At 46.3% G+C, this 24744-nt stretch overlaps 1 protein-coding gene across 2 annotated transcripts in view; it reads left to right on the plus strand.

Annotated features, from left to right (window-relative positions):
* Positions 1-19481: 19481 nt before the first annotated feature.
* The window catches only part of MYO1D (myosin ID), an 87287-nt gene continuing 82024 nt past the window's right edge, over positions 19482-24744 (plus strand). Inside the window, exons 1-2 of one of the 2 annotated variants that reach the window (XM_083147471.1) lie at positions 19482-19903; positions 19976-20429. In XM_083147471.1, the coding sequence (XP_083003597.1) occupies positions 20335-20429 (95 nt within the window). In that variant the 5' untranslated portion in view covers positions 19482-19903; positions 19976-20334. The remainder of the gene's footprint in view (positions 19904-19975; positions 20430-24744) is intronic. The other variant, XM_083147472.1, reaches the window with a different exon arrangement.

Genomic DNA, 24744 nt, shown 5'->3' on the forward strand with positions numbered 1-24744 from the left:
CTGGCAGCATTAGGACTGGGGAGCTGGGCTGAATCTTTCCCAGGTGATTGGTCACCTGACCCATTTTAAGGGATTCAGTCTAGCACTGCCCCGCCAGTGATAGTTCTAGCTTTTGCTACAGTTATCTACCTGCCTCTGGTCAGCTTGTTCCTGTCTTTCTCGGTCCTTTCCTGTAGTTTCCACTTAGCAGCTTAAGTTTAGAGCTACCTGCCTGCCTGCTCTCAGCTCCTGTTTGTTCCTGGTGCCCTGTCTCCTGGATGTTCCCAACCAGCCCAGCTGTTCCATATACCAGTGCCGTAAGTCTCCATTTGGAGACCTGGCTACTTTTCTCTATTCCTGGGTTATCTCTTGTTACTATCCTAGACCCGTCATTTCTTTGTTACACCTCTGGTGCTATCAGAGAGGGCCACAGTTCGGTACTTACCTTTATATGGTGCCATTTGGGTGTTTAACCCTTAACGGTGTTCTTAATGTTATTCTGTGTTGTTTGTACTGTTGTGTGATGTGCATTTTGGCGCGTTGTATTTCTCTTGTGTATGCGACTCGGTCGCCAGCGGTTTGGCGACTAGGCCACTGGCGCCTTTAGCTGAATTACTTACGGGAAGCTGCAATTCAGGTTTTTGTTTAACTGTTCAATTAAGTCCCTTAGTTAGTTTACCTCTTGTCTCTTGCACAAAGATCACTGTTACTTTGTCACATGCAAGACCTGGTGGCACCGGAGTTGGGGCGGACTTAATTCACCCCAAAAAACATGGCTATTATAGGTGAACATCTAGCCCCACAGGTACCAGTCCTCTTTGTGTTTAGGCAACAGAGTCAGAGTAGAATAGAGATTTGTGGCAGAAACAATAGATTGTAGCTACCACTTTAAGAAGCGCAGTCCTATTCAGAAAATTATTCACACAATCTGAATATCAATACATTTATTAAAAAGAATAATTCATAGCAAATTACAACTTTCAAAGTGCACAATGAATCGACAGACATGACATACAACATAAAACATATATTAAAAAGGCTATATATAGAGCAGGGTTGGGGAAAATCAGGCCCGGGGGGCTGCATGCGGGCCCCGTAGCCGGTCTGAGTGGCCCTCCCACCCACCCAGTGGCTTTGCCGGGAGTCAAGTACAGGGGAATTCTCGCGAGATTCCTTTTAATCAACAGCAGTTGGAGACTGTCAGTCCTATTCAGTGGCAGCCGCCGGAGCGTGGGACGGCTGCAGCAGGACAATTTGTAAGATACATTTTTACTTATGGCCACCAAAGAATTTTTTCCTCATACAAATGGCCCTTGGCACAAAAAAAGGTTCCCCACCCCTGATATAGAGGCTATTAGCGGTTAAGTGTATAAGGCTTATTTGATTATAGGCAAAGTTCCTTAAGAGGCAGTGGCAATAATATATTTACCAGTCCCGCAAATTTGTAATCCAATTTGGCTGCAAGGATGTTTGGTATGGTCCGTCAGTCCACTAATTACCAGATGTACTCCGGATAGTTTCCAATGGCAAATGAATTGCTGTGGGCAGACCTCAAAGCTTACTCCATATGACAGCTCTATTTGGGATGTATATCAGCGGGATCTAGTGGTGAAGGCTCTCACTAAAAACGCGTTTCTCCACCTGTATCCCCACTCGGCGAAACACGTTTTTAGTGAGAGCCTTCACCACATATCAATACACTCTGCTTCGAATATCAATTACCGCTATCATGTATGTCCTATAAAATCTTGTCATCAATTTGTAATTGTTCACATTTCAAAGCCAGTACCTTTCTCTTTCTTTGTACCATGTGATGGTGTATTCCATTGCTCTCTTGCCCACCAACTGAGAAGCCTTCTGATTCTTTTTTCAAAAGAGTAGATAAAATGAGCAGGATCCCACTGTACTGTCTATAATTAGGAGACCAAGGGCCCAATTAAGACCTGATCGCATGGCTGAAAATTTGAATGGCGGACGATTATCGATGAACTGCGCATGCGTATAGGCTAAGCTTTTTTTTGGAGAAAAAATAAATGTCTTTATTTTTCAACATAGTCGCCCTCAAGGGGGAAACATTTGGTCCAGTGATTGGCCCTTTTTTTTAATACCATTTGAAAAGTAAGGGGTCTCAAAGCCTGCAAAATATTGGCGGCAGTGATGATTTCCTTATCTAGGAGAATTTCTTCTCACAGAGCCTGATTTTCAAATTTTCTAAACTGGAAGAAGCTGAATGGGGCCAAATACAGAGATTAGAGTGGATGGAAAATCAAATCAAAGCCCAGTTTGTGTAATTTTGCCATTGCGATGGTCGATTTGTGGGATGGCATGTTATCTTGGTAGAAATGCACTTTTGTGCACTCCATTCTTGGCTGTTTATTTTTCAGCTGTTCTTTCGAACAGTCCAATAATGTTGCATACTACTCTCCTGTTATTGTATTTTCAGAGCGTAATCGACGTGTGGAATAATTGAACATTCCAGGTGTCCAGGGATTGTGGCACCTTCTCATAAAAATTTACCACTTATCAAATTAACCTAGTACAGTGGCGTAACTATAAATTTTGCTCATCCCTGCCAAAAAGCTTTGCTCCCCCAGGGGCTCCTCTCCAACGCGTTTCTCCATTACGGAGAAGCTGAAGCAGGATAGAGGAAGAGACCAGGCCACCCTAGCACGCCCATCCATCCTGTACACCCAATAAGCCAGCTATGTGTACAGTCAATTGAATCAGTGGGAGGATTTGTCATCTCTGCCATGGCCGGACCAACGCTGTGGCTGTCTTGCCTGCGGTGGGCAGCGGCAGGCAGCAGCATGTCAGTGCATCAAGCGGGTGCCGGCGCCCACACAGACCCCGCTGCCGCTTGCTCCCCCAAGCGGCAGCTGGGGCTGCCTTACAGTAGTTACGCCACTGCTCTAGTACAATTAAGGTAAACTAGTCCTACAATAAAAACCTTTGCTCATATATGTGCTGACTGGTTACCACTTGCATAAGGCAACTCAGCATAAGACATAACACTACCATACTTCTAAGCCCACCCCAGATTCCCAATGGCTAGTTTCTCAGGAGCCTGGGGGCAGGTTTAAAGGGAGAAGTGAAGCCTTATGCTGAGTGGCTACAGTTGAGCTCCATGTTTTTTACACTTCCTGCTCCATTTGATGCAGGCTGACTTGACAAATCCAAGGATCCAGGTAAACAATGCAGATAGTTAGTGCCAAACTATGGAAAGCAATGATTATTAGGTTTAGTGGATGCATACCTTCCCTATCAAATAAAAAGACCTAACTTATACCAAGATGACTCCTGATTTCTGTATTATTTTGTTTACTTCTGCAGTAAAATAGCATGGGACCTATGTATCATGCTTAAATGTATAGAGATAATTTTGTATTAAACGGTCAGCACCTCTCACAAACCTGGCTTTTTCATCTAAAAAATATTGCCATGATCAGAGCCTTTCTCGCACAGGATGCTAAGACCCTCATCCACTCTCTGGTCATTTCCAGACTGGACTACTGTAATCTTCTCCTATGTGGCCTCCCTAACAAATGTCTCTCTCCACTCCAATATATCCTCAATGCTGCAACTCGGCTCATTTTGCTCACCAAACGAACTTCGTCCACCTCCCCATTCACTGGCTTCCCTTGTCAGGGGGGCCCAGGTCCAGACACACAGGTTTTTTATTTTAATTTGGTGGTGAGTGTGCCGGTTTGAGTGCGCTGGAGTCAGCTGTTTAGCGGTGGCGTTGGGAGTGTAGACATGTGCAGGCATGGGGGGGCCGCAGCATCACAGAGGTCCTTCTGAGTGGCGTTCTGCTCTCTGACTCTAGGGCTTGCTGAGAGCTCGCCATGTGACCCAAGAGTTTACCGTGGCTCGGCAACAGGTGGATATTTAGGGTAGGTAGTCCCTGGGTGCCGGGAGGAGCTGGGACAGAGAGAGGCCACCTCCCGCAGGAATACCACCCACTCCGCAGCATCCAGCCCACCCCGCTCCCCACATTCTCATACCAGCTGCCTCCAGCAGCAACAGGTGCCAGTGCCATTTCTACAGCCCAGCAGTCCCAGACCTGGTTCCCACCCTTGTCCAGGTCCTGTTTTCCAAGTTGGAAGGTGGGTGGCTGGGTGCTCTGTGTCTGCTGCCTCCCTGCATGCTGCTGGGGCTGAGATCCAACTCTTGAAGTCAGCATGTAACCCCTGGCAGTGCATGTACAGTAACTCCATGACAACAAGCATTTTAACCCCTGGCAAAGCATGTAACCCATGGCAGAGCATGTACCTACATGGCAACAGCATGTTAACCCCTGGCAGAGCATATATTCCCTGTCAGAGAAGGTTTACCCCATGGCAAAGAGCATTTGTAATATACAGGTAAGTTTATCTTAGCTTTCTAGTGGCAGTCAGGTAAGTATCTCTCAATTTTGTTGGTAGCATTCAGGTGAGTATCACTCTACCTTAATTCGTGTCTTCTCGTTCTTTTCACAGAGTAGAGGTTCTTTGCAGATTTTACATAAACAATTTATTAAATTACAACAAATTCAATTACAAATTCTCTGGCACAAATTACAATTCACAAATTATAAATAAACCTTGACAAACAAAATACATTTATCCAAGTGGTACTCTTTCATGCTAATGATGTCCCTATTTTGGTTTTGCAGGCCTATTTAACCGTATCCAAATGGTTTATTACATGCTACCGTTGTTAATACTGTCAGTGGGAAACAGTTAACAAGAGCTATAACAGTTAATAGCTGCTTTGAGCTTGGCAAAAAAAAGTAACACATGCATTTGCAATCAAATATATAACTCTTTCTCTTGGAACACTTTAACAATTACAGTGTCTATACTATACTAGTGTCTCAATAAACTGTTTAACTTTTGCATACAGTCTTATTAAGGTGTCGGCTGTGTAGAAATCCTGTCTAGTTTTAGTCTTCTTTAACCTATAAGAGTTTGTCTGCGGAGGGAAAACTATGCTGACTCCTTTGTTAAAGAACTTTGTAATCCACAGAAAGTTAATCTTTTGAAGTAATATCCATACATATATATTATACACCTTTGTAAAATCCTTATAGATGTTCCTGAAGAACTGCATTGTTTATTATATAAATAGCTATTTATAATTGTCCCTTTATATTCGTAGAACTATACATTTAAGCTTAAATGTTTCAGATGAATATATCCTTGTTGAATTGTCTTCCTTTGTGCACAGGCAAATAAGTCTTTCCAGTAGTCAATAAAAAAACAATTTATATTGTTAATTTTGCCTCTTCTTATGCCCCTTTCAGACCGCACTTTGTAAACGGTATATTGCCGTTTTTTTACCGTTTTAAAACGGTAATCTGTGCGGTCTGAAAGGTGCAGGACCACTTAACTGGTTAGAAAATACCGTTTTTTTTAACCGGTTAAAATGCAGGGTCCTACCCGTTTCAGAGCCGGTATTTTAGGCTCAAAATCGGGTCTGAAACGGTATTTAGGACCCAGCCAATGAGCTGGGTCCTAAATTCAGCGCAGTGAATATTTAATGAGCGCTCATTAAATATTCACAGCACTGGAGCCGCCCCGCGCCCCCCGCGTGCGTGTCGACACCCCTCCCCCCTGCGCGTGTCGACGCACCCCCCCCCCGTGTCGACCTACCCCCCGTGCAGCCGGTACCTCCGTTGTGGATCCCGGCACTGCAATTCAGTATGGTCGGAAGCACTTATGAAAAAAAGTGTCTTTCAGAAAATGGCTGCCCCATAGGAAAACCTGTTTAAAAAAACTGTCTTTCGTATGGGGGCAGCCATTTTCCAAAAGTCACTTTTCTTATAAGAAAAGTGACTTTTGGAAAATGGCTTATAAGAAAAGTGACTTTTGGAAAATGGCTGCCCCCATACGAAAGACAGTTTTTTTAAACAGGTTTTCCTATGGGGCAGCCATTTTCTGAAAGACACTTTTTTTCATAAGTGCTTCCGACCATACTGAACTGCAGTGCCGGGATCCACAACGGAGGTACCGGCTGCACGGGGGGTAGGTCGACACGGGGGGGGGGGGTGTCGACACGCGCGGGGGGGTGTCGACATGCGCGGGGTCGACACGCGCGTGGGGGGGGGAGGGGAGGGCTGAAGGCTGCACTGGCTTTGACCCTGTATTTGGAAAGTTTCCAAAAACGGGTCTGCCAGTGTAAAAAAATCGGCACTTAAACGGTAATATACCGTTTAAGAGCTGCGGTGTGAAAGGGGTTTTATCTGGCAGACCCGTTTTTGGAAACGTTTTCAAATACAGGGTCAAAGCCAGTTATGCGGTCTGAAAGCAGCATTAGTAATAGATGTTAGCTGTAGTTAACTCTTTGGCCAGTATTCAATGCTCCCAATTCTCCGGGGTTTTTTGGGCGAATCGGGCTGTTTTCACTCCTTGCGGTGAATCTGTTTCACTGAAAATGTGATTCACCCTATTCAATGTTCACTGTTCGAAAGCAAACAGTGAATGCCGGCCAGTTCATGTTCGCTGCAAGTCGCTGGAGTATTTCAATGGAGTTTTCACTGGAATTCGCTGAGAGTGTATTTAATGCTAGGATGGAGAACTGCTTTCTCCATGATTTTTGCCATGATTCGCCGTTTTGCATTCAACATCATTTTTAGGTGAACACAAAAGTGATCTTTTGAAATAAAGGGTTTTGGGGGGGGGGGGAGTTTGGTGTCAAAAAATCTGATTTTTTTTTCTAAGAAAAGGCATGCTATCTGTAATCATGTGCTTACAGCACATTAATATATATTTAATTTCATTTTAATTTAAAAAAAAAAAAAATTGTATACACTTTAGCCAGCATGGGGCCGGGAGCCGAGATCACCTCATTAATATTCATTTATTCACTGCACTCTCGTCCCGATCATTACATATGCACGCTCGGGACCAGGGAGTGCAGCAGGAAGATGGAAGTCTCCCAGCCCCCTGCCAGCTCTGGGGGGCTCTGCCAGTGTCCTGGCAGCCCTCCTCAGTGTCAGACGCAGGCAGGGAGACTTCCATCTTCCTGCCTGCCGCCTTCCCCCAGCTCCCTGCGGCATTTGCCGCGGGGGTTAAAATTGGCCGCCAGGGGCTTGCTGCCCCTGACGAGTTGAATAGGGTGACACGGAGGGCTGGCAGTGAATTCTCCTGCCCTCCGGAACCCTACGAATGTGCAGCAAATCCTAAACAGGATTCGCTGCACATTTCGTAAATGTGCATTGAATACTGCACTTTATGAATGTAGCTCACAATTTCTTTACTTAAGCCTGAAATTGCAGCTGGATGCCAATTTACCTATAAAGAATATACATTGCTCAATAAAGTCTAAAGGAGCCAATACACGCTCCATTTTGCGGCTACGTTATTTACTTTTAAAGTACACATCGTATCGGATTGCATGCCTTGTGCATGCACTGCGATCCGATACAATGTGTAGCTAGTACAAAAAGTATGTGCAGCACATACTTTTTGTACCGTACTATGTGATGCGCGGGAGCGCGCATCGCATAGTACAGAACGGAGCCGGACACAACGGAGTGTGTATGGGCTCCTTAAGCTTTGCTTCCAAACTGGCTTTGTATAGGCTGAGTAACCATGTGACATGGAGTAATTATGAACAGTCTCTCTGTACTATCTTTTAGTCTATTATTGCTGGCTGGCTAGTTGAGTTGCATGTAATACTGTAAGTTCAATTTATAAAGGCATCCGGGGATTCCCTGCCAGTCCTTCCAGCAGTCAATTACCTCTAGGCTGCATCTCCATAGCCGCCCTCCACCAGCCTCCTTACAGTTAGGCTGCATCGCTGTTGCTCGGTCGCACTGGGAGGCTGTTGCATCACTTATGGTGTGTACACACTTTAGATGTGCCTTAAGATCCTATCCACGATCTGATCAGATAGGATCGTGGATAGGATCTTAAGGCACATCCGATTTGCATCCTATCTTGACTATATAGTGCAGATCTGCACTATATAGACAAGGCAGCCAAGACTTTCTGGCTTCCGATACGTGAACGCGCATCGGGATCGGATCGGGATCGCAAGGGTTAAAACCCTTGCGATCTGCATCCAATGCCGATCCGATGTTGACTATATCGTCAACATCGGAAGGAAATCGGACCGTGTGTACACAGCATAACTGTTAGGCCACACCTCCTGTCAGCTCTGTTTGGCAGTCTCTCCTCAGACCACAGTTCAAACCTTGTGTGTCTGTATGTGTCTGCGTCCTCACCCACCTCTCCTTCACAATCTCCACAGGGAGGCTGTCTCTCACCATCTGGCCCCAAGGTAGCACACTGGGTTTTCTCATAACAGTCCAGTATGGCTCAGTCTCCTCAAAATGGCTACCTCCAACCCTCTCCTCAGAGCCCAACTGTCAGTGCATGGCTTCTATTTATATACTGCAGTCACATAACCCACTGTCTGCACTTGCTGCTGTAACTGTCAGCTGCCCCTCACAGTTCAATATGAAAGTCTTACAACATTTTACAAGCATTGGGGTGCCATGTATTTTGAAGGTATCACACATGTTAACCCCTGGCAGAGCATGTAACTCTGGGCAGAGCATGTAAACCCATGGCAATGAGCATGTTAACCTCTGGCATCAAGCATGAAACCCATAGCAATGAACATTTAGATAAGCGGAACGTATGTGGCATAATACGTGTGGTATTATATTGTAATAGGCATTACTGTGGCAACATATGTAATGAGCATTACGGTGTGTGGCAGGGGCAGAACTCTGGGAGGCAATGGAGTCATCTGCCGCCGGGCTCCTGCTCCCAAGGGGGCACCTCTCCTCCCCTGCCAGTTTAAATCAGTCAATTGAAAGCCATCAATATCGCTTCTGTAGCTGACTTCTGAAATATATATGTGTTCTCTCTCTCTCTCTCTGTGTTTGTAAAACATATATATTTCAGAACAGACACATATTATATAAGGTTGTGTGTATGTGGGGGGGAGGGCACCAATATTTATCTTGCCTCCGGGCAACTGTGACGAACTTACGCCACTGGTGTGTGGAATAACGTAATGAGCATTATGGCATGTGGTAAAATATGTAATAGATATTACGGTGTATGGCATAATGTGTACTGGCCACTACGATGTGTGTGGCATAACGTGTAACGAGCATTATGGCATGTGATATAATATGTAATGGGTGTGTGACATGCGTAATAGGCATTACGGTGTTAATTTTTGTCCCTGTATCCACCTTGGAAGCAGTGGCGTAACAACGGACCCGCAAAGTGTGCGAGGAGTTAAGTCCGTGGGGGCCCAGGGAAGTTGTTTTACCGGGGCCCATGATTTCTCTTGGCGGCCCTGCTCCTGACTGTTAAGTTACAGGCTGGGTTTAAAAAGGGACAGTTAGGATCTTGTTAGAAGGTGATAAATGGACATATTTATTAAGCTCGGTGAAGTGATAATGTGACTGGTACTATAGCACCGTCCAATCAGCTCCTAACGGTGAAGTTACAGGCTGGGTTTGAAAAATGACAGGTAGGAGCTGATTGGCGGGTGATAAGACCACACACTTTATCACTTCACCGAGCATAATAAATCTACCCCAAAGTACCAGGCACTTGATCACTTATCACTGCTTCATAACACAAAATGTGCTGCAGATTCCACTACAGGCTGAGCCAGCTGTTCTGTTTTACCTAGGAAACTAGCTCACTCTAGTGGAAACAAGTGGATATGTCTTTAATGCTTGGTTTACTGTTGTTTTGTAAAAGGATTTTACAAATTCAACATTTATAACATTGACAAGCTACATTCGTATGTATAGTAAAGCTGGGTACACACCTAAAGATATATCTGCAGTTTCATCTATCTGCAGATATATATTTAGAAGGATTGGGCAGTGTGTTTTGAATAAATGCTGCACGATCAGTCATGCCTGATGTCACATCTGAGCAGGCATCTACAGTATATGCACCAGCCCTGTTGCTGTTAATTGCAGCTGGCTTGTGCGACAAGTGTATGGCGTATAACCCATAGGACCAAATGTACTAAGCTTGAAAAGTGATAAAATGGAGAGTGATAAACCTCCAGTCAATCAGCTCCTACCTGCCATGTCACAGGCCGTGTTTGAAAAATGACAGGTAGGAGCTGATGGGTTGGTGGGACGGTCCTGCAAAAAGCTGAACAGTTGGGAGGTATGTATATATTGACTATCAGCTCTGCTGCACCGCCAATGTAAAATGTCTGCAAATGATGTTATGTACAGATATATTGCTGGTACATACTAGCCCATGGACCATCGAGATATCGAATATATTCAATATATATATATCGTCCAGTGTGTACACACCTTTACTGAACCTGCAAAGCAGCTATCTCACTTGTATCTACCAACAGCAGAATTTGGATAATATAAGACAATGATCCAAACCCACATTTGACAGAGCTGACATCTATTTTGGGCCAATATAATTAAGAAAGTACTGACAACATTGTAACTTTATTGATTAGGTGATGTGTACAAGCAACACTTTCTATCATCCATTATAACTTAAAAGATTAGGTGATTGGCCTGACTCGGTGAGTGAGTAATATCAGAGAGTCTTTAGATATTGATAGGCTGATATTTAAGTATTCAAATCTAAAGTAGTGGCGAGATAGTAGAGAACATTCACAACACCATTACCCTTGTTTGAGAGGAATTTCAATAGATCTGTTTCATGATTTTTCCATTACCTGTAATTCTAAATTAATCACTTCAGAACTATGTGTATTGTAGACCATGGGCCTTATTCAGCAAGGGTGTGATCATTGGGTCGACCCATATGGTGGACATGAAAGGCTCAGATAGAAGTGTGCATTGAGGATCAGAGAGAATGGGGCAGTGCTCAGAGGGAAGGGGACATTGAGGAACAGATAAAGGGGGCAGGTATCAGAGAGAAAGGCAGGTGTACCTGCTGCAATATGTGATGGTCAGATGATCCTGCAGTTTGCTGGCAGTGCTGGAGCTCCGGGAGGTGCAGAGCGCTGTATATCAGCCTCTCTGCCATACAGATCTTCTGAGGAAACCGTCAGAATTTATGGACGGAGAAATGCGTCAAGACTATCTGAATTTAAATCCTTCCGACTACCACCATCAGAGATAGCCAAAGCTACCAACGTTTTGTTGCCCAGCATCCAGCCGACTGAATTGAACCATACTACCGTTTACCCGACTTGATCTTGGCGGTGTCCCAGCACCATCACAGGTGCAATCTCCATCGCAGAAACCAGGGCGTCTACACCTGTGTCAACTCCCAGCGCCGGCCCCTTCCAACTCGGGGCTACGCTGGTAACGAGTGGACCAAGCGTCACCCGCCATCATCTGCTTACTCCGGGAGAGGTATAACATCTATAACTGTGTCAGCTCCCAGCGTCGGCTCCCACAACATCGGGGCCACGCTGGTTGTCAGCAGACCAGTTCTCACCTGCTTCAGGAGTGTCTGCTCCCGGTACCGGCTCCCAGTCCATCGGAGCAACACCGGTGGAAGCGGACACGCAGCTACTGGACTGCTGCTACCGTCATCATCAGCCGGTAATATAACCCCATACAAACCTTGTTTCCTAAATTGAATTGGATACATCATAATAACTTCATTTGGAAGTGACATTCATTATATCCATTTGGGAACTCTATATTAAGTTGGCAATTGATCATGAACTTGGGCCGTTTTTTGGTGCTAGTCGGAATGCATTATATATTTTAAAGTGTATAATAATTTTTTATTGTGTATATGCATGTATGCATAATTGTGTATTTTAAGGTGTACCTATTATATTAAAAATAATAATTAAGTAAAAAATCTAATAACAAAAGATCAACACAGTGCGCTCTCTTTATTTTGTTTTTTTTGTTTACCAGCAAGGCTTAGTAGTCTTTTGTTGGGAGCAGCACATAAGCTGTGGATTTGAGTTTATATTTAATTTTTTACCAATAATTTAAATACATAAGCAAAACGGCGCCTGATTTTCCCATCTGGGCAACCCTTCTCTCTGCCATACAGGCCAGAGCCAACAATTGTAGCGCCGATGTTGTGCTACTTTCATGCACATGACAATCGGTAATTGATTTATTGGTACTTATGTAGTAACTGGGCTGCCGATTTTGAAATCGGGTCCATCGCATCGCATCGCACCCGACCATATCGCATGCGATGCGATGCGATGGACCCGATTTTTCCATAGGATTCAATGTTAAAATGGACTGAGTCCATTTTAACATGGAATTCAATGGGAAAAAGGGGTCCTTTTCATACCCCTACTATCCAAGTGGGCATGGAGTTGGATATAAACCTGTGGCGAGCGTAGCGAGCCACCGAGCCCGAAGCGTGGCGAGCGTAGCGAGCCCCGCGAGGGGACGCAGAATACCGTTCGCTCGCCACGCTTCGGGCTCGGTGGCTCGCTACGCTCGCCACAGGTTTATATCCAACTCCATGCCCACTTGGATAGTAGGGGTATGAAAAGGACCCCTTTTTCCCATTGAATTCCATGTTAAAATGGACTCAGTCCATTTTAACATTGAATCCTATGGAAAAATCGGGTCATCGCATCGCATCGCATCGTATGCGATGCGATGCGATATCGCATCGTATGCGATGCGATGCGATATCGCATCGCATCGCATCTGATTGTATGCCTTAACTTAAGGCATACAATCAAAAAATCGGCAGCCCAGATACTACATAAGTACCGATTTATTTGCCCTGGAAACAGATGGGAACTAGTGGGGGCTGCGGAGAAGGAGCTGGAGCTTTACTAGGGTTACCACCTTTTTGTTGAGAGATTCCCAGACAGTGGCCCGCCCCTTGACACACCCACTGCCCACCCCTGTCCCGCCCCCAGCTCCGCCCTTTGACTCACCTTATGTTGATTTTTTTTTTAACCTTTGCTTCAATTTTATTCTTGATTTTGCATACCATAATGCCAGTTACATGTTACATCATACACAGTAATGCCCATTACATGTTATGCCACACACCGTGATGCCCATTACATGTTACGCCATACACTGCAATGCCCATTACACGATATGCCTGGACTGAAAAAGTTTTTTGTAAAGGAGGAAGAATACAGACAGTGCGCGACGTAGGCGCGAATCAAAAATTTTCAACATAATGCCGATTACACATCACACACCCATTACATTGTATACAAAATGCTATAGTATACCACATGCCATAATGCCCATTACATGTTATGCCACACACCATGATGCCCATTACACATTATGCTTATTACTTGTTATGCCAGGACTCAAATTTTTTCTAAGATAGGCACGTTATGCCAGGACTTTAAAAAAAATTCACGTAATGCCGATTACATGTCACACACCCATTACATAGTATACCACATGCCATAATGCCCATTAGACTTTATGCCACACACCGTGATGCCCATTACATGTTACACCATACACCGCAATGGCCATTACACGTTATGCCACACACCGTGATGCCCATTACACATTATGCTGCACACCATTATGTCCATTACTCGTTATGCTGCTAGGACTCAAATTTTTGGACAGCAAGGACAAGGACAGTGCGCGCCGAAGGCGCACGCTAAAAAAAATTCAATGTAATGCCGATTACACGTCACACACCCATTACATAGTGTACCACATGCTGGGAGCAGTAGTGAAGTAATGACCAGGACAGCACAGAACACATAGGAACAAAGCACAGAACACAGAAAGTTAAAGTGAATAAACAGTAGTAAAAATAAATGACTTTTGTCACTCACCACAGCACGGTGTGATGGAAGAGACTGGTGTATGTCTCAGACAGTGACTGGTGGAGGTCGAGGAGGCCGAACTGGTGGAGACTTTGAGGGTGGTGGTGTAGGCAGGCTGAGCATGGTGGGGGAGGCCAAAGGTGGTGGAGGCTGAGGGTGAAGCAGGCTGAGGCTGACAGAGGCTGGGCATGGGGGAGGCTGATGGTGGGGCGCTGACTGCACTTGGCCATGGTGAGCACTCAAAATAACCCACCGAAGGAGGAGCCCGGAGGAGCGCGGGAGCCTGGAGGAGGTGGAGTCAGTGACACACACACACTGTCTGTGTGTGTCCGACCCGCCTCCCGATTCCCGCCTCCCTCCTCCCAGCGAGCGCCGCAGTGGAGTGACTGACAGTGTCACTCATGACTCTGCGCCGCGGCGCCCCCCCGCCTGCATCCTTCCAATCCTGTGTGTGGTTTGGAAGTGACAAATCAATCATGGCCGCCCGGCTCAGTGCACATAACAAGCGGAAGGACTCAGGGAGGAAGCTCAGTCGGGACGCCGGAGAGCAGTGCCGGGCCGGGCAGAGAGGGGGCTCATTCCCGGACTATGTATAGTCCGGGGAAGCCACCCGTCCAGACTCCAGACGCCGGTATAAATTACCGGTCGGGTGGTAACCATAAGCTTTACTGTCCAGCCGGCCCTAGCGGTGGGTATAAATAGACTTCTTCCAGAGCCACCCTCCCCTCCCTACACCCCTGTCTGCCTCTGGGCCCCCTCAGAATCGTGAGGCCTATCACAATTGTCCCTCTAGACCCCCCCCCCCCCCTGTCACCGGGCCAGCCTGACCCTCTCCTTCAGGGAGAAAATGCTCTGTACCTGGGCTTCCCTGGTAATGTATGATTGCCATCACCTGTGGTGAAACTAGGGTTACCAACTGATCCCTTTAATCCGGGACACATATTAATTACACAGGTTCTGTGGCAGTTTAAAACCAGGTGAAATGGAGTCTTGAGGTGTGGCAGTTTAAAACCAGGTGAAAGCCAGCCACAGAACCTGTGTAATTAATATGTGTCCTGGATTAAAGGGATGAGTTGGTCACCCTAGGTGAATCGCCTTTCTTATCAATTGACTAGCTCACCATGGGCCAGATGTACTAAGCTTCAAAGTGATCAAATGGAGGGTGATAAACAACCAACCAATCAGCTCCTGACTGACAGTTTTCAAACACAGTCTGTAACATGATTGTTTATCACTCTCCATTTTATCACTTTTGAAGCTTAGTGCATCTGGCCCCACATGTGATGGCAATCCTACTTTACCAGGGAACTTGAGGAATAGAGCATTTTCTCCCTCATGGAGAGGGTCAGGTAGGCAAGACAACAAAGTTTGGTTTTTGGTGGCATTTATGATTTACCACCAAATGTGGCCTCAAATAATGTACTGCTTCGCTCGCCATGCCTCTAGTAAGGTGTGACTAGTCCATGCAGTTGTATGTTATGGAAAAAGCAGTAGAAAATAACTCCTTATGTGAAGCCCCAACCCAAACATGCCGCACCAGGTATCATGTGACGCCCATGCGCATGTTAGTACATATGTGATTAGTATGTAGGTAATAATTGGCAGAATGTACCATGGTTATTTTTTTATTAACAGTTTCTTATATAGTGCACACATATTACACAGCGCTTTACAGAGAATGGGGCAGATGTATTAAGCCTTAACAATACCCCTTTTACACCAGAGTTTGGACCCGGGATATTGCCGCTCCAGTCCGGGGCAGGGCATGGTGTAAATGGGCTGAAAAAAAATAACACGGGTACTGTTCCCCGGGAATCTGACCCGGCAAATGTTCAGGGTCGGACACGGGCTTATCCGGGGCTCAGGGTGGTGTAAATGGTCATTATCTGGGTTATTTGGTGGGTAGAGGGGCGCGAAGAGCTGATTGGTGCTTCTGCGACTCTGGCAGATGATGTCATCTGCTGGAGACCCGCACAGGGCGCATGTAGCAGCAGCGTTACCATGCTCTGTGCTGCAAGAACACTCCACACTGTGTTTACAGCCTCATCTGCTACAGCACACACTGGCTGTCACGCAGTGTGTTCCACTTTGGCTGACCCCAAACCTGATCTGCACCATCTTGTCTGCAACTGCAACACAGCTACTCCGTCTGCCATCTTTGCTGCAATGCTGGGAGCAGAACCCACCCCCTCCCTTTTCCCTTTCTTGTGACCTCATCTCAAACAGCCCAAAGGTCAATTTTTAATGACACCAGCAAGGAAAGACAGGGCTGATCCGTTTTCAGTGTGAAAGGGCCTTACCCGGGAATAACCCAGATTGAATTGCAGTGTAAATGGGGTCTGAGGCAGGGCATGCCCTGGCAATTTCCCGTGTTCGATTTCCCGGGTCCTACCCGGTATTCTGGTGTAAAAGTGGTACAAGATATAAATGCAAGGGTGATAAAGAGAGATAAACGTCCAGCCAATCAGCTCCTTACTGACTTTTTTCAAACACAGCCTGTACCATGGCAGTTAGCAGGTGATTGGCTGGACGTTTATCTCTCTTGCCATGACCTCAGCGCGATGAGGCAGTAATGCTAACCAGTACACCATCCGTAATGCACCCTGCCTTATAGCTGTTATTATACAATATTACATAAACTGTTACATACAGTGTAGCCTCTAACAAAAGAGGCCTTGCATCAACCAAAATGAGTTCAGATTTTCTAGTCTTATGCTCCTTATTTTATAAAATTACAAAGACAAACCACTGTGGGCTGTAAAGACTTATTGAGGTTGTTCTTAGATCCATTTGACAGTAATAAATCACATTGTGTAACCCCATATGCTTCCCATACAGTTGCCAACTCATCTATTTAATAAGGGTCACATATGAACTACTTATTTGTTTTGAGTGGCAGATTAGGACCAGGTGAGATGTGGCTTTTATTAGGTAAAGCTGCTTCCTAGCTACCATCAGTTGCAGAGACTCAAGCCTGCTACACAGTACATGAATCACAGGAAAGCAACAGGGCGGTGGGCAGCTGCTACATGTTTATTGCTAGTCACATGAAATTTACTCATAGGAAAATCTCGAGTACTGTATATAGAGTATATAGACTGAAATCGCCTATGTAAGCACTCCGCACGCATACAATAAAAACTACTTATCCAGATTGCTATGGAATGAGAGATCCCAAGCTAGGAGAATACATTTAGAAAAAAGGTGCCCATACACGATACAATGGTGCTGTGTGATGCGTTGCGCGCTCCCTCAGGCATCCCATCGCACAGCACATAGTCTCTGCAGCTCGTGATTTTTTAACTAGGTCCCGATCGCATCACATCACACGCAAATCGTATGCGATATGATCTAGTTCAAAACTCACAGGAATATTGTACCGTGTATGGGCACCTTTAGTCAATAGTCTGATGGAACACTCACCTCCTACATTCCTCTATGTGTTTATTCTAATCGGGACCCTTCTATTTTGCTACTAGCTTTGGAGTTACAGACACTGCATCATACATAATGAGGAGTGGGTGCAACATATATAATGGTGAGTGGGTGTGTCATAAATATTAGGTAGTGGGTGTGTCATACATATTGGGAAGTGGGTGCATCATACATAACGAGGAGTGGGTACATGCTACATATTGGCATACCTCCCAACATGATGCTCTCCAGGAGGGCCAAAATGCTCTATTCCTGGACTATTCTCTTATGGGGAGATGCAGACCTCGTTGGCCAGGTCCAAATTCGCTCCCCTGGGTGATTATGCGCAAGTGCAGGCTCCCTGTTCAAACGTCTTTCGTTTGTGAAGGGAAGGAAGGGGGCTGGAGCATCGAACCCCCCGCATTATATGGGCATCCCATTAAAAACCCTAGGCGTTCCCTGGTTAACGCAGGCATGTCCATGCCTGCTTGGAGCGGGCGCCTGACGTCACATGATGTCAGCGCTCACCCCGAATTTGACCATTTCCTAGTCTAGACTGACTTTGAGAACGGGTAAAAAATCATTTGATGGTGAGCGACCATCGAATGATTTTTCACTCGTGTGGCCGCATGCGAGAGTATGTGTAAGCGTGCACATCCCCTTGCATGGATTTGTGCAGCGGGCAAGTGTCTGTTCACTAGGCTGCCTGACAAACAGATCTGAATCAGGCCCTTCATTTATGATTGCCGTCACCTGTGTTGAAATACTTTTTTTATCAATTGACCTATTCAAAACAGGTGATGGCAATCATACAATAAGGGGGTGATTCAGGTTGGCTCGTAAAGAGACGAATTTGGTCCCAATGTTGTGGGTCTGCACATGCATACAGGTGGAAATATGCATGTGCAGATCCGCAATGCGAATGCCTTCGGCAAGTATCACCTCCCAGTTTTCATCCAGGTGTTCATAAATAAGTCAGGCTAGACTGACACTAAAATATTTTGCTCAAGGGGGCAGGGTTAGGGGGGCCCGTCAGAGATATCAGTGTACAGGGCCCCAAGATTTCTGTTGCCGGCCCTGCCCCTAAGAGGGAAGTCCAGGAAATGAGCATTTTGTCCCTTGTGATGTGACAGGGGAGGACAAGGGGCGGAGAGAGGAGTTAGGTGGGAACAAGGGACAAAAATTGACCCCCGCAAGCTTGCCACGCTTTGGGCACGGTGGCTTCCTCTGCTCACCACCTCATACCTCCCAATATGACCCTCTCCAGGAGGGACACAATGCTCTGCTCCTGCATTTTTCTCTTCATTTATAATTGCCATCACCTGTGTTGAAACACTTTTCTTATTACTCAACCTGTTCCACACAGGTGATAACAATCATGAATTAAGAGGGAAGTCCAAGAGCAGAGCTCTGTGTCCCTCCTGGAGAGGGTCATGTTGGGAGATATATCACTTGGTTACTAAAGGCAACTAGGAGCAAGCCCCCCTTGCTCCTACCCCTGAGGGGATATGGTCATTGGGTCTACAGCAAGTTGGTCAACAAGCATTGGGTCGATATGGGGATAGGTCAACAGTCAAAAGGTCAACATGGGGTTTTTCATTCTTTTTTGAGCGGACATGTGCCGACAGGCGGTATCTCATGCCCTACCATCCACTAGGGCGTGGTGGGAGAATAAAATAGTGTGCCGAGTGCATCGAGGCACCGTGCCCAAAACTGTGTCCAGGTCGACAATCGGGTCAAAAAACTGTTAAAAACCCCATGTCGACCTTTTGACTTTCGACCTAGACACTGTTGACCTAATCCTTGTCTCAACCTATTGACCTGTCAACCTAAACCCATGTCGACCTAACTGTGTCAACCTAATGCTTGTCGACCAAACGATCCCAACCCCTCCTGGGCATGAAAGGCCAATTAGAATTTAGCAAGTACCCTCCTGGGATAGGTCATGTCGGGAGTTATGTATTAGGCAGTGGGTGTTAGGTGTAATAATACTGTAATTCCCCTTAACCAGAATCCATCTGGCAGCCCATGCACAGAGAGCACTGCAGACTACTACTGTACACTGCGCCTCTGATGCTGCCTGTGACATGTAGTTCCACAGCAGAAGGAAAGCTACGTGGTGCCTATGCCTGCCCTGCGCAGATCACCAGTACAGATTGTTTGTACAACGCAAGTGCACTTCGCACCCGGTAATAATCGCGCATAATTCACCGCAGGATTCGTCATTTGTGACGATTCCACGGCCAGCCCTCACCTGCTATCATGTCATTACATCCTTCCACTGTGCTGTGTTCCCATGTATGTACGCCCTGTTTCTCTATATCCCGCCTTTGAAACTTGTTTTTAAGTCCTCTCCCTGCCCCTTTCCTCACTTTCCTCCTTGCCCCTCCGCCTTCCACCCCTCCCTCATTTCCTCCTCTCTCACCTACCCCCAGATCCCTGTGAATGGCCCCTGTCACATTGCCCCTCCCCTCTGCCTCACCTTTCCTCTCTGTTATCCTACCTCCCCTGCCAGCGTCTACTACCTCTCCCCTCCCCTGTCTGCCCTTCCTCCTCCCCCCTCACCTCTCCGACACACTCTTCCTGCTGCTGCTTTCTGTATGGATGGGACAGAAGTGTGAGACATGAGACTTGCACTCGGGAGACTCACACACAAGAGACTGCTTTCCCTGTGAGACCTGACAGTGGGCATCAGTATAACAGAGTGTCCGTCTCCAATGATGATTTGCTTGCACATTGCTCCATAATGCACTGAAAGAGGTACCCCATCTTCCACTATGTCTTCTACAGTCTGAAACATGTGAGTCTCTGAAACTGTATGATTAATCAGATATTCCATCCTGCAGAAGTTCACTTGAGAATCTTTTTCCAGAGACTTTTATCATTGGACAGACTTCAGTAGCACACCTCCCTTAAGAGATATCACCTGCTAAGAGACATCTGGATGACTAGTTCCCAGAGGTATTGTGCTCTTCAGAATCATTCACACACCTGGGAATGACAGAGAGTGCCTGGAATCCAAGAGAGAGCGCCACATGATGTACTATACAGTCTGGGTGTGACAGAGACCGTCACTGTTCCTGCAGGCAGGGTGTAACTGTCATTGGTTGTGCAATTGTCCGCTGGTGTAGTTGTGCACTGATTGTGTAGCTTGTGAATGCAGGTGTAAGTTCCACAACTGAGTAGCACCTGAATTGGTTGTGGTGTCTCCAAGATCTCGGTGCCGCAACCATGGCAGTACAAGAGGGGTTGCAGTTTGGCAAAGCGGACTTTGTTCTTATGGACTCGGTCACATTACCAGAATTTATGGACAACCTGAAACTCAGGTAAGTGCCTTATACACTATCTTAAACACACAACAGTCTGATCTTCTGTCACCATCCTTCACAATGACACGTTTATCCTGCCACTCCCATGAGTACAAATGTGTGTTATATACCTTTCTGTGTCTATATTGCTGTATTTAGCTCATTTGGGCTTTACATTTATAATTGTGATCTGTTCTATGTAGCTTTATAATACACCTTCGTAATGGACTTTGATTACAACTCCTCATGTTTCTGAGAGATCAAACTACTATCTGTAGTGGAAATAAAATGCTACTGTTTGGATTTGGGTACCCTATGTAACCAGTGTTTCACATGCCAGTTGTGTTACCACAGATGCATTAAGCATCTCCTCTGTTTGATGTTGTTCTAGGAACCTGTGTTGTTACAGATTAAGGCTCCACTCAATGTCCCCCGCCGATAGATTGGTGCAACAGACTTTACTACATAGGAGGGCGTCCATTAATGATTGTCTCTCATTAACCGCTTAAGGTTGGACACTTAAGGCCCCCATACACTTGTCCAACTTGCCTGAGCCACATGTCGATCCGATTTCCCTTGAATTGACCCAGTCCTCACATCCGATTTGTCAATTGATGTGCCGTTGATTGTTTACATGTGATTTATCGGGAAAGCTCAAGGGAAATTGGATGCGATACACCATGGGTACTAAAAAGCACCCGCGATGGATTCGATTCTGATTTATACTTGGTGCAGCAGGTTCAATTTCTGGATCTTATCCGATGTGCATCGGATCCCATCAGATGTCAAACACCTGTGATTTGGCCACTTTTTATTCAATTGCTCGGCCCGATCTGTCGAAATTGGATGATAAAAGGCAAAATCGCACTAGTGTATGGCCATCTTTAGGGCCCAATTTCACAATAGCAAAAAGGCACCCAGCAGCATCTACTGGCTGCGCCCATCAGTACATTTATGCAGATGCTGTTATAAACTGCCTCCCTTGTGAACATCTGTTGGCTGAATGTCAAGGACTGGGATACCCACTTTCAGTGCCTGTGCACACTTTAATAGTGATTGGTGGGTTGTGTTCCTAGACACCACCATTGGTAGCATCATCACAACTTGCACATGCCTATTGCTGCTGCAGTTTCTCAGTCTTCCTATGGACTCTTGCAGCTGTGAATGCAGTCCTGCCTGTGACACTCCCATGATATGCCCACTGACCAGACCATTGTTGCGTTCATGACTAGCCACCTTCCAGTCACCACTCAGTAGCAGCTTTCACTTTTCTGCAATGTTTCTGATCCCATCTGTCCAGTAACACTGCCGCTGAAAAGCTGTGTACACACAGTGCGATTTGGTCGCTGAGCGATTTTGGCTTAAAATCACTCAGCAATATATTGCTCATTGTATTGGCAATATCTCTCAAATATATTGCTCGGTGTACAGTTTTCATCAGCGACCAGCGATTTTGGCTGAAAATTGTAAGCTATTCTGTCTCATTAGCCCCATACACACGGGGGGAGATATATTGCTCAGCCATATATAGCTGACCAGAGATGGTCGCTGATGAAAGGGAACCTCTGCCGGGGGAGCAAGCTCCAGCGATCATAAGGGGGCTGAAAACGGGAGCGCGCACCCGGCAATTTATCGCCGGGGCACACTCCCATCACTGGAAATATGGTCGCTGGCGACCATATTTCCAGCGATTTCAGCCCCTATCGCCCCAGTGTGTACACAGCTATTCTGTCTCTACCTCATTTTGACTAGAAATCGCTGGTCGCTGGTACACAGTGCATTGTGCACCAGTGACCTGTGATTGAAAGTCATAATTGGAGGAGCATGCTCCTGTGACCATGAAGGGCTGGCAGCGGGAGCACGCCTGGCGACTTATCACCCACAGCACATGAAATCACTGACTGGCAATATGGTCGCTCAGCGACCATATTGCCAGTGATATGTGCTGAAATCCGTGTGTACATAGCTTATGGTGTGTACACACGGAGCAATATGATCGCTGGCAATATATTGCTCAGCAATCACATTGCTCAGTGTCTCGTTTTCATCAACGACCAGAGATGGTCGCTGATGAAAATGTCACACTGCCGGGAGAAGAGGCGGTGGAAGTCGCTGGTCGGAGGAGCATGCACCTCTGACCAGCGACCATTAGGATCTGAAACCGGGAGCGCGCACCTGGCGATTTATTTCCAGTGCACACTCCAATCGCTGGCAATATGGTCGCTCAGCGACCATATTGTCAGCGATATATGCTGAAATCGGCATGTGTATACATAGCTTCGGGCTCTGTAGAATTTTTGCCTGTGTGCAGTTGCAAAAAGTACTCAACTACATGAACATCAGCATTGTGTGCATTGAGTTAATTTGGCCACTTAGGAACAGTGGTTTTCAATAATGCTACTTGCCATGATGTGATCTTCCCAAATGTGAAGAACTACAAGTCCCTGCATAGATCTGGCAATTGGAGCTGGAACGGTCTGGCAATTACAGAGCAACTTGATTGGTGGACAGATTTGAAGTAGCCCTGTATAAATATCGGTACTTGTGAGTTATCCGGGCTGCCGATTTTTTCATCGCGCCCGAAATCGTGGGCATCGCGTCGGTCGTGGCCGTTATAAGGAGCCGCGACGCGATGCCCACGATTTCCCATAGACAGTAATGTTAAAAGACACGATGGACCCGATTTCCGACACGATTTCCCATAGACAGTAATGTTAAAAGACGCGATGGACCCAATTTCCCATAGACAGCAATGTTAAAATAAAATTACAATGTGAAATTGGCCAATATGTTTTTAAAAAAAATGTTTCATGGCCCCCCACCACCGTTAACGCCACCCCGCTATTGACGCCAACCCGAAGCGTGGCGAGCGCAGCGATACGCGTCCTCCGACCTTTTCATGCCCTACTATCCACTAGGGCGTGGAGTGAGAATAGAATAGTGTGGCGAGCGCAGCGAGCCACCGAGCCCGAAGCGTGGCGAGCGCACGCGGACACCTTCACAGGTATCCGCTTGCCCTTGCGGGCTTCACAGGTGTCCGCGTCCCCTCGCGGGGCTCGCTGCGCTCGCCACGCTTCGGGCTCGGTGGCTCGCTGCGCTCGCCACACTATTCTATTCTCACTCCACGCCCTAGTGGATAGTAGGGCATGAAAAGGTCGGAGGACGCGTACCGCTGCCCCTCGCGGGCTCGCTGCGCTCGCCACGCTTCGGGTTGGCGTCAATAGCGGGGTGGCGTTAACGGTGGTGGGGGGCCATGAAACATTTTTTTTAAAAACATATTGCCCAATTTCACATTGTAATTTTATTTTAACATTGCTGTCTATGGGAAATCGGGTCCATCGCGTCTTTTAACATTACTGTCTATGGGAAATCCGGTCCATCGCGTCTTTTAACATTACTGTCTATGGGAAATCGGGTCCATCGTGTCTTTTAACATTACTGTCTATGGGAAATCGTGGGCATAGCGTCGCGGCCCCTTATAACGGCCACGACCGACGCGATGCCCCCGATATCGTGTCTTTTAACATTACTGTCTATGGGAAATCGGGGGCATCGCGTCGCGGCCCCTTATAACGGCCACGACCGACGCGATGCCCCCGATTTGGAGCTAAATCGTGGGCATCGCGTCGGTCGGGTGTCCTTAAGTTAACCAAACTTAAGGACAAAATCGGCAGCCCGGATAACTCACAAGTACCTAAATATCTTCTACCACCTGTTTTTCCTGCTCTCAGTACAGGCAGCCAATCCATTTGTTCGAAACTATGGACCTCATTGTAGTATGGATGGACATCAGAAGCCAACTATAAAATAATAACTGGGAATCTTTTTATGCGATGGTAGCTGACCATTTATCAAAAGAATTAGATAGAAAAAAAAAATGTATATGATTTGTGCATGCACATAAAAAAGCCCTTTACAGAGGCGCAAACATCTTCAGAATGGCAGCGCTTGCAGAAAGAAAACCACTGCATCGTGGCTGGCTGGGAGTTGTAATGGGGAGGAATTTTCACATTACCATCAAATGTTTACCATTCTATGGTGGCAAACATAAGAATGCGCCAGCGATATTGTAAGTAAAACCATTACCTACAGAATAAAAACATTGATAGTTGAGATCCATTGCAATGCAAGGTCCATCCAAACATCCCCCATGTTTAGGAGTCTAAGGGGCATATTAGGAGAAGAGGGGGCCCACAATGCTAGCGCTGGAATACCAACTGTCAGCATCTTCATTGTAAGTGGAAGGGTCAGGCTTTGTGTGTGATTGAGGAGGGTAGAAACTAGAGAGAGGGTTAAGCTATGGGGGGGGAGGTTAGTTAGGTGCTAAAAAGGG

The sequence above is a fragment of the Crinia signifera genome, chromosome 6, assembly GCF_055691185.1.
Source record: "Crinia signifera chromosome 6, ASM5569118v1, whole genome shotgun sequence".
Lineage (NCBI taxonomy): Eukaryota > Metazoa > Chordata > Amphibia > Anura > Myobatrachidae > Crinia > Crinia signifera.